At 42.8% G+C, this 10,236-nt stretch overlaps 1 protein-coding gene across 1 annotated transcript in view; it reads right to left on the bottom strand.

The window, feature by feature from the left end:
• LOC127728000 (mucin-16-like) overlaps positions 1–10,236 on the bottom strand; it is a 295,239-nt gene that overhangs the window by 212,529 nt on the left and 72,474 nt on the right. The window contains exons 4-6 of the mRNA XM_052235153.1: positions 8,962–9,520; positions 6,013–7,410; positions 5,248–5,400 (exon numbers count right to left, since the gene is read on the bottom strand). Of these exons, the coding sequence (XP_052091113.1) occupies positions 5,248–5,400; positions 6,013–7,410; positions 8,962–9,520 (2,110 nt within the window). The remainder of the gene's footprint in view (positions 1–5,247; positions 5,401–6,012; positions 7,411–8,961; positions 9,521–10,236) is intronic.

Here is a 10,236-nt window from a genome sequence, read left to right as displayed (position 1 = left end):
GCAGAAGTAGTTTGCTCTTCAGTGGTAGTAGGAGCTTCAGTTGACGTTGTTTGTTCTACAGTAGTTGTTACTGCTTCCGTTGTAAAAGTTGTCTCTATCGACGTAGTTGGTACTCCTGTTGTTGATTGTTCTGCAGTTGTTGAAATGACTTCAGAAGTGCTCGTTTGATATACAGTGGTAGTAGGATCTTCAGTTGATGTTGTTTTTTCTACTGTTGTTGTATCTGCTTCCGAGGTAGTAGTGGCCTGTTCCGTCGTTGTTTGTGTCCGTGTTGTTGTTTGTTCTGCAGTTGTTGAAAGGGCTTCAGCAGAAGTAGTTTGCTCTTCAGTGGTAGTAGGAGCTTCAGTTGACGTTGTTTGTTCTACTGTTGTTGTGACCACTTCTGTTGTAGCAGTGGTCTGTTCTGTCGTAGTTTGTGCCCCTGTTGTCGTCTGATCTGCAGTTGTTGAGAGAATTTCAGAAGTTTTTGTTTGCTCTGCAGTGGTTGTTGGAGCTTTAGTTGACGTTGTTTGTACTACAGTGGTTGTTACTTCTTCCGTTGTAGAAGTTGTCTCTATTGTCGTAGTTGGCTCTCCTGTTGTTGTTAGTTCTGCAGTTGTTGAAAGAGCTTCAGACGTAGTAGATTGCTCTACAGTTGTAGTAGGAGTTTCAGTTGAAGTCGTTTGTTCTATTGTTGTTGTGACTGCTTCTGGGGTAGTAGTGGCCTCTACCGTCGTAGTTGGTACTCCTGTTGTTGTTTGTTCTGCAGTTGTAGAAAGCGCTTCAGCAGTGCTCGTTTGATATGCAGTGGTAGTAGGAGCATCAGTTGACATTGTTTGTTTAATCGTTGTTGTGACTGCATCTTGGGTAGTAGTGGCCTCTACCGTCGTAGTTGGTACTCCTGTTGTTGTTTGTTCTGCAGTTGTAGAAAGCCTTTCAGAAGTGCTCGTTTGATATGCAGTGGTAGTAGGAGCATCAGTTGACGTTGTTTGTTCTATTGTTGTTGTGACTGCTTCTGGTGAAGTAGTGGCTTCTACTGTCGTAGTTGGTACTCCTGTTGTTGTTTGTTCTGCAGTTGTTGAAATGGCTTCAGAAGTGCTCGTTTCGTATGCAGTGGTAATAGGATCATCAGTTGATGTTGTTTTTTCTACTGTTGTTGTATCTGCTTCCGAGGTAGTAGTGGCCTGTTCCGTCGTTGTTTGTGTCCGTGTTGTAGTTTGTTCTGCAGTTGTTGAAAGGGCTTCAGCAGAAGTAGTTTGCTCTTCAGTGGTAGTAGGAGCTTCAGTTGACGTTGTTTGTTCTACTGTTGTTGTGACCACTTCTGTTGTAGCAGTGGCCTGTTCTGTCGTAGTTTGTGGCCCTGTTGTCGTCTGATCTGCAGTTGTTGAGAGAATTCCAGAAGTTGTTGTTTGCCCTGCAGTGGTTGTTGGAGCTTCAGTTGACGTTGTTTGTTCTACAGTAGTTGTTACTGCTTCCGTTGTAAAAGTTGTCTCTATCGACGTAGTTGGTACTCCTGTTGTTGATTGTTCTGCAGTTGTTGAAATGACTTCAGAAGTGCTCGTTTGATATACAGTGGTAGTAGGATCTTCAGTTGACGTTGTTTGTTCTACTGTTGTTGTGGCCACTTCTGTTGTAGCAGTGGCCTGTTCTGTCGTAGTTTGTGCCCCTGTTGTCGTCTGATCTGCAGTTGTTGAGAGAATTTCAGAAGTTTTTGTTTGCTCTGCAGTGGTTGTTGGAGCTTTAGTTGACGTTGTTTGTACTACAGTGGTTGTTACTTCTTCCGTTGTAGAAGTTGTCTCTATTGTCGTAGTTAGCGCTCCTGTTGTTGTTAGTTCTGCAGTTGTTGAAAGAGCTTCAGACGTAGTAGATTGCTCTACAGTTGTAATAGGAGTTTCAGTTGAAGTCGTTTGTTCTATTGTTGTTGTGACTGCTTCTGGGGTAGTAGTGGCCTCTACCGTCGTAGTTGGTACTCCTGTTGTTGTTTGTTCTGCAGTTGTAGAAAGCGCTTCAGCAGTGCTCGTTTGATATGCAGTGGTAGTAGGAGCATCAGTTGACATTGTTTGTTTAATCGTTGTTGTGACTGCATCTTGGGTAGTAGTGGCCTCTACCGTCGTAGTTGGTACTCCTGTTGTTGTTTGTTCTGCAGTTGTAGAAAGCCTTTCAGAAGTGCTCGTTTGATATGCAGTGGTAGAAGAAGCATCAGTTGACGTTGTTTGTTCTATTGTTGTTGTGACTGCTTCTGGTGAAGTAGTGGCTTCTACTGTCGTAGTTGGTACTCCTGTTGTTGTTTGTTCTGCAGTTGTTGAAATGGCTTCAGAAGTGCTCGTTTCGTATGCAGTGGTAATAGGATCATCAGTTGATGTTGTTTTTTCTACTGTTGTTGTATCTGCTTTCGAGGTAGTAGTGGCCTGTTCCGTCGTTGTTTGTGTCCGTGTTGTAGTTTGTTCTGCAGTTGTTGAAAGGGCTTCAGCAGAAGTAGTTTGCTCTTCAGTGGTAGTAGGAGCTTCAGTTGACGTTGTTTGTTCTACTGTTGTTGTGACCACTTCTGTTGTAGCAGTGGCCTGTTCTGTCGTAGTTTCTGCCCCTGTTGTCGTCTCATCTGCAGTTGTTGAGAGAATTCCAGAAGTTGTTGTTTGCCCTGCAGTGGTTGTTGGAGCTTCAGTTGACGTTGTTTGTTCTACAGTAGTTGTTACTGCTTCCGTTGTAAAAGTTGTCTCTATCGACGTAGTTGGTACTCCTGTTGTTGATTGTTCTGCAGTTGTTGAAATGACTTCAGAAGTGCTCGTTTGATATACAGTGGTAGTAGGATCTTCAGTTGATGTTGTTTTTTCTACTGTTGTTGTATCTGCTTCCGAGGTAGTAGTGGCCTGTTCCGTCGTTGTTTGTGTCCGTGTTGTTGTTTGTTCTGCAGTTGTTGAAAGGGCTTCAGCAGAAGTAGTTTGCTCTTCAGTGGTAGTAGGAGCTTCAGTTGACGTTGTTTGTTCTACTGTTGTTGTGACCACTTCTGTTGTAGCAGTGGTCTGTTCTGTCGTAGTTTGTGCCCCTGTTGTCGTCTGATCTGCAGTTGTTGAGAGAATTTCAGAAGTTTTTGTTTGCTCTGCAGTGGTTGTTGGAGCTTTAGTTGACGTTGTTTGTACTACAGTGGTTGTTACTTCTTCCGTTGTAGAAGTTGTCTCTATTGTCGTAGTTGGCGCTCCTGTTGTTGTTAGTTCTGCAGTTGTTGAAAGAGCTTCAGACGTAGTAGATTGCTCTACAGTTGTAGTAGGAGTTTCAGTTGAAGTCGTTTGTTCTATTGTTGTTGTGACTGCTTCTGGGGTAGTAGTGGCCTCTACCGTCGTAGTTGGTACTCCTGTTGTTGTTTGTTCTGCAGTTGTAGAAAGCGCTTCAGCAGTGCTCGTTTGATATGCAGTGGTAGTAGGAGCATCAGTTGACATTGTTTGTTTAATCGTTGTTGTGACTGCATCTTGGGTAGTAGTGGCCTCTACCGTCGTAGTTGGTACTCCTGTTGTTGTTTGTTCTGCAGTTGTAGAAAGCCTTTCAGAAGTGCTCGTTTGATATGCAGTGGTAGTAGGAGCATCAGTTGACGTTGTTTGTTCTATTGTTGTTGTGACTGCTTCTGGTGAAGTAGTGGCTTCTACTGTCGTAGTTGGTACTCCTGTTGTTGTTTGTTCTGCAGTTGTTGAAATGGCTTCAGAAGTGCTCGTTTCGTATGCAGTGGTAATAGGATCATCAGTTGATGTTGTTTTTTCTACTGTTGTTGTATCTGCTTCCGAGGTAGTAGTGGCCTGTTCCGTCGTTGTTTGTGTCCGTGTTGTAGTTTGTTCTGCAGTTGTTGAAAGGGCTTCAGCAGAAGTAGTTTGCTCTTCAGTGGTAGTAGGAGCTTCAGTTGACGTTGTTTGTTCTACTGTTGTTGTGACCACTTCTGTTGTAGCAGTGGACTGTTCTGTCGTAGTTTGTGCCCCTGTTGTCGTCTGATCTGCAGTTGTTGAGCGAATTCCAGAAGTTGTTGTTTGCCCTGCAGTGGTTGTTGGAGCTTCAGTTGACCTTGTTTGTTCTACAGTAGTTGTTACTGCTTCCGTTGTAAAAGTTGTCTCTATCGACGTAGTTGGTACTCCTGTTGTTGATTGTTCTGCAGTTGTTGAAATGGCTTCAGAAGTGCTCGTTTGATATACAGTGGTAGTAGGATCTTCAGTTGACGTTGTTTGTTCTACTGTTGTTGTGGCCACTTCTGTTGTAGCAGTGGCCTGTTCTGTCGTAGTTTGTGCCCCTGTTGTCGTCTGATGTGCAGTTGTTGAGAGAATTCCAGAAGTTGTTGTTTGCCCTGCAGTGGTTGTTGGAGCTTCAGTTGACGTTGTTTGTTCTACAGTAGTTGTTACTGCTTCCGTTGTAAAAGTTGTCTCTATCGACGTAGTTGGTACTCCTGTTGTTGATTGTTCTGCAGTTGTTGAAATGACTTCAGAAGTGCTCGTTTGATATACAGTGGTAGTAGGATCTTCAGTTGACGTTGTTTGTTCTACTGTTGTTGTGACCACTTCTGTTGTAGCAGTGGACTGTTCTGTCGTAGTTTGTGCCCCTGTTGTCGTCTGATCTGCAGTTGTTGAGCGAATTTCAGAAGTTGTTGTTTGCCCTGCAGTGGTTGTTGGAGCTTCAGTTGACCTTGTTTGTTCTACAGTAGTTGTTACTGCTTCCGTTGTAAAAGTTGTCTCTATCGACGTAGTTGGTACTCCTGTTGTTGATTGTTCTGCAGTTGTTGAAATGGCTTCAGAAGTGCTCGTTTGATATACAGTGGTAGTAGGATCTTCAGTTGACGTTGTTTGTTCTACTGTTGTTGTGGCCACTTCTGTTGTAGCAGTGGCCTGTTCTGTCGTAGTTTCTGCCCCTGTTGTCGTCTCATCTGCAGTTGTTGAGAGAATTCCAGAAGTTGTTGTTTGCCCTGCAGTGGTTGTTGGAGCTTCAGTTGACGTTGTTTGTTCTACAGTAGTTGTTACTGCTTCCGTTGTAAAAGTTGTCTCTATCGACGTAGTTGGTACTCCTGTTGTTGATTGTTCTGCAGTTGTTGAAATGACTTCAGAAGTGCTCGTTTGATATACAGTGGTAGTAGGATCTTCAGTTGATGTTGTTTTTTCTACTGTTGTTGTATCTGCTTCCGAGGTAGTAGTGGCCTGTTCCGTCGTTGTTTGTGTCCGTGTTGTAGTTTGTTCTGCAGTTGTTGAAAGGGCTTCAGCAGAAGTAGTTTGCTCTTCAGTGGTAGTAGGAGCTTCAGTTGACGTTGTTTGTTCTACTGTTGTTGTGACCACTTCTGTTGTAGCAGTGGACTGTTCTGTCGTAGTTTGTGCCCCTGTTGTCGTCTGATCTGCAGTTGTTGAGCGAATTCCAGAAGTTGTTGTTTGCCCTGCAGTGGTTGTTGGAGCTTCAGTTGACCTTGTTTGTTCTACAGTAGTTGTTACTGCTTCCGTTGTAAAAGTTGTCTCTATCGACGTAGTTGGTACTCCTGTTGTTGATTGTTCTGCAGTTGTTGAAATGGCTTCAGAAGTGCTCGTTTGATATACAGTGGTAGTAGGATCTTCAGTTGACGTTGTTTGTTCTACTGTTGTTGTGGCCACTTCTGTTGTAGCAGTGGCCTGTTCTGTCGTAGTTTCTGCCCCTGTTGTCGTCTCATCTGCAGTTGTTGAGAGAATTCCAGAAGTTGTTGTTTGCCCTGCAGTGGTTGTTGGAGCTTCAGTTGACCTTGTTTGTTCTACAGTAGTTGTTACTGCTTCCGTTGTAAAAGTTGTCTCTATCGACGTAGTTGGTACTCCTGTTGTTGATTGTTCTGCAGTTGTTGAAATGACTTCAGAAGTGCTCGTTTGATATACAGTGGTAGTAGGATCTTCAGTTGATGTTGTTTTTTCTACTGTTGTTGTATCTGCTTCCGAGGTAGTAGTGGCCTGTTCCGTCGTTGTTTGTGTCCGTGTTGTTGTTTTTTCTGCAGTTGTTGAAAGGGCTTCAGGAGAAGTAGTTTGCTCTTCAGTGGTAGTAGGAGCTTCAGTTGACGTTGTTTGTTCTACTGTTGTTGTGACCACTTCTGTTGTAGCAGTGGCCTGTTCTGTCGTAGTTTGTGCCTCTGTTGTCGTCTGATCTTCAGTTGTTGAGAGAATTTCAGAAGATGTTGTTTGCTCTGCAGTGGTTGTTGGAGTTTCAGTTGACGTTGTTTGTTCTACAGTGGTTGTTACTTCTTCCGTTGTAGAAGTTGTCTCTATTGTCGTAGTTGGCGCTCCTGTTGTTGTTTGTTCTCCAGTTGTTGAAAGAGCTTCAGACGTAGTAGATTGCTCTACAGTTGAAGTAGTAGTTGCAGTTGAAGTCGTTTGTTCTATTGTTGTTGTGACTGCTTCTGGGGTAGTAGTGGTCTCTACCGTCGTAGCTGGCGTTCCTGTTGTTGTTTGTTCTGCAGTTGTAGAAAGCGCTTCAGCAGTGCTCGTTTGATATGCAGTGGTAGTAGGAGCATCAGTTGACATTGTTTGTTTAATCGTTGTTGTGACTGCATCTTGGGTAGTAGTGGCCTCTACCGTCGTAGTTGGTACTCCTGTTGTTGTTTGTTCTGCAGTCGTTGAAATGCCTTCAGAAGTGCTTGTTTTGTATGCAGTGGTAGTAGGAGCATCAGTTGACGTTGTTTGTTCTATTGTAGTTGTATCTGCTTCCGACGTTGTTGTTACTGCTTCCGTTGTAGAAGTTGCCTCTTTCGTCGTAGTTGGCGTTCCTGTTGTTGTTTGTTCTGCAGTTGTTGAAAGCGCTTCAGAAGTAGTAGCTTGCTCTACAGTGGTAGTAGGAGTTTCAGTTGAAGTCGTTTGTTCTATTGTTGTTGTGACTGCCTCTGGGGTAGTAGTGGTCTTTACTGTCGTAGTTTGTACTCCTGTTGTTGTTTGTTCTGCAGTTGAAGAAAGCGCTTCAGAAGTGCTCGTTTGATATGCAGTGGTAGTAGGAGCATCAGTTGACGTTGTTTGTTCTAATGTTGTTGTGACTGCTTCTGGGGAAGTAGTGGCCTTTACCGTCGTAGTTGGTACTCCTGTTGTTGTTTGTTCTGCAGTTGTTGAAATGGCTTCAGAAGTGCTCGTTTTGTATGCAGTGGTAATAGGATCATCAGTTGATGTTGTTTTTTCTACTGTTGTTGTATCTGCTTCCGAGGTAGTAGTGGCCTGTTCCGTCGTTGTTTGTGCCCGTGTTGTAGTTTGTTCTGCAGTTGTTGAAAGGGCTTCAGCAGAAGTAGTTTGCTCTTCAGTGGTAGTAGGAGCTTCAGTTGACGTTGTTTGTTCTACTGTTGTTGTGACCACTTCTGTTGTAGCAGTGGCCTGTTCTGTCGTAGTTTGTGCTCCTGTTGTCGTCTGATCTGCAGTTGTTGAGAGAATTCCAGAAGTTGTTGTTTGCCCTGCAGTGGTTGTTGGAGCTTCAGTTGACCTTGTTTGTTCTACAGTAGTTGTTACTGCTTCCGTTGTAAAAGTTGTCTCTATCGACGTAGTTGGTACTCCTGTTGTTGATTGTTCTGCAGTTGTTGAAATGGCGTCAGAAGTGCTCGTTTGATATACAGTGGTAGAATGATCTTCAGTTGACGTTGTTTGTTCTACTGTTGTTGTGGCCACTTCTGTTGTAGCAGTGGCCTGTTCTGTCGTAGTTTGTGCCCCTGTTGTCGTCTGATCTGCAGTTGTTGAGAGAATTTCAGAAGTTTTTGTTTGCTCTGCAGTGGTTGTTGGAGCTTTAGTTGACGTTGTTTGTACTACAGTGGTTGTTACTTCTTCCGTTGTAGAAGTTGTCTCTATTGTCGTAGTTGGCGCTCCTGTTGTTGTTAGTTCTGCAGTTGTTGAAAGCGCTTCAGACGTAGTAGATTGCTCAAAAGTTGTAGTAGGAGTTTCAGTTGAAGTCGTTTGTTCTATTGTTGTTGTGACTGCTTCTGGGGTAGTAGTGGCCTCTACCGTCGTAGTTGGTACTCCTGTTGTTGTTTGTTCTGCAGTTGTAGAAAGCGCTTCAGCAGTGCTCGTTTGATATGCAGTGGTAGTAGAAGCATCAGTTGACATTGTTTGTTTAATCGTTGTTGTGACTGCATCTTGGGTAGTAGTGGCCTCTACCGTCGTAGTTGGTACTCCTGTTGTTGTTTGTTCTGCAGTTGTTGAAATGCCTTCAGAAGTGCTTGTTTTGTATGCAGTGGTAGTAGGAGCATCGGTTGACGTTGTTTGTTCTATTGTAGTTGTATCTGCTTCCGACGTTGTTGTTACTGCTTCCGTTGTAGAAGTTGCCTCTTTCGTCGTAGTTGGCGTTCCTGTTGTTGTTTGTTCTGCAGTTGTTGAAAGCGCTTCAGAAGTAGTAGCTTGCTCTACAGTAGTAGTAGGAGTTTCAGTTGAAGTCGTTTGTTCTATTGTTGTTGTGACTGCTTCTGGGGTAGTAGTGGTCTTTACTGTCGTAGTTTGTACTCCTGTTGTTGTTTGTTTTGCAGTTGAAGAAAGCGCTTCAGAAGTGCTCGTTTGATATGCAGTGGTAGTAGGAGCATCAGTTGATGTTGTTTTTTCTACTGTTGTTGTTACTGCTTCCGTTGTAAAAGTTGTCTCTATCGACGTAGTTGGTACTCCTGTTGTTGATTGTTCTGCAGTTGTTGAAATGGCTTCAGAAGTGCTCGTTTGATATACAGTGGTAGTAGGATCTTCAGTTGACGTTGTTTGTTCTATTGTTGTTGTGACTGCTTCTGGGGAAGTAGTGGCCTCTGCCGTCGTAGTTGGTACTCCTGTTGTTGTTTGTTCTGCAGTTGTTGAAATGGCTTCAGAAGTGCTTGTTTTGTATGCAGTGGTAGAAGGAGCATCAGTTGATGTTGTTTTTTCTACTGTTGTTGTATCTGCTTCCGATATAGTAGTGGCCTGTTCCGTCGTAGTTTGTTTACTTGTTGTAGTTTGTTCTGCAGTTGTTGAAAGGGCTTCAGAAGAAGTAGTTTGCTCTTCAGTGGTAGTAGGAGCTTCAGTTGACGTTGTTTGTTCTACTGTTGTTGTGACCACTTCTGTTGTAGCAGTGGCCTGTTCTGTCGTAGTTTGTGCCCCTGTTCTCGTCTGATCTGCAGTTGTTGAGAGAATTCCAGAAGTGGTTGTTTGCTCTGCAGTGGTTGTTGGAGCTTCAGTTAACGTTGTTTGTTCTACAGTAGTTGTTACTGCTTCCGTTGTAGAAGTTTTCTCTATCGACGTAGTTGGCGCTTCTGTTGTTGTTTGTTCTGCAGTTGTTGAAAGCGCTTCAGACGTAGTAGCTTGCTCTACAGTTGAAGTAGGAGTTTCAGTTGAAGTCGTTTGTTCTATTGTTGTTGTGACTGCTTCTGGGGTAGCAGTGGCCTCTACCGTCGTAGTTAGTACTCCTGTTGTTGATTGTTCTGTAGTTGTTGAAATGGCTTCAGAAGTGCTCGTTTGGTATGCAGTGGTAGTAGGAGCATCAGTTGACGTTATTTGTTCTATTGTTGTTGTGACTGCTTCTGGTGAAGTAGTGTTTTCTCCTGTCGTAGTGGTGGTAGTTATTTTTTTTGTTGTACTGGTATTATGTGCTGTGAAAAGAAGAGAGTTCTTGTTAATTGTTGTTAAATTTTAAAACGAGAAAAAGAAACAATTCATGAAAAATAAATTAAAAACGCATACAAAACTGACCGTACGGTATGGAATTGGCTCATTAAAAAAGGTTGTACTGTAGTGTTAACTATCTATAAAATTTTAACTTTCCGTGAGATGAATGGTAAATAATTATATGTCTAATTGACTTTTTGTTACCCTACCCGGACTCATTTTTTTGCCTCCAAGCCAATCGTTCCTTGCTCTTACTCCTTAATGGAGCGTGCTTAAATGAGTAAGTCATGAGCAACAAATACCAATTTAAAAATATGTGGTTTGATTTGGCCTTGTTTCGAACCCACGACCTCCTGAACTCGAGGCGAGCACGCAACCACGAGACCACCGAGGCGGTCTCTGTCTGTATAAAACATACCGTCCTTTAAATTATTAATTTATTAGTTCAGATCGTTGTGCATCTTATTACAGAATTAAATGCTGTTTTTTTTTTAATTCATTCAAAATGAAAGCAAGTGATCAATCACATTATGTATGGAGGTCAGAGGCGCATTTTGCTAAACATATAACTCGTCACTTAAATTATTTCGAATATTTGTTTTAAAAACACTATCAATTCTTTAATTTACAGAATCTTTGAAACAAAACATATATGTTATTAACATTTTGAATCTGAAAATACAGCAGCCAATTTAAAATC

The sequence above is a fragment of the Mytilus californianus genome, unplaced genomic scaffold (genome assembly GCF_021869535.1).
Source record: "Mytilus californianus isolate M0D057914Y unplaced genomic scaffold, xbMytCali1.0.p SCAF_2, whole genome shotgun sequence".
Classification (NCBI taxonomy): domain Eukaryota; kingdom Metazoa; phylum Mollusca; class Bivalvia; order Mytilida; family Mytilidae; genus Mytilus; species Mytilus californianus.
This window is presented reverse-complemented; position numbering and strand designations above follow the sequence as displayed.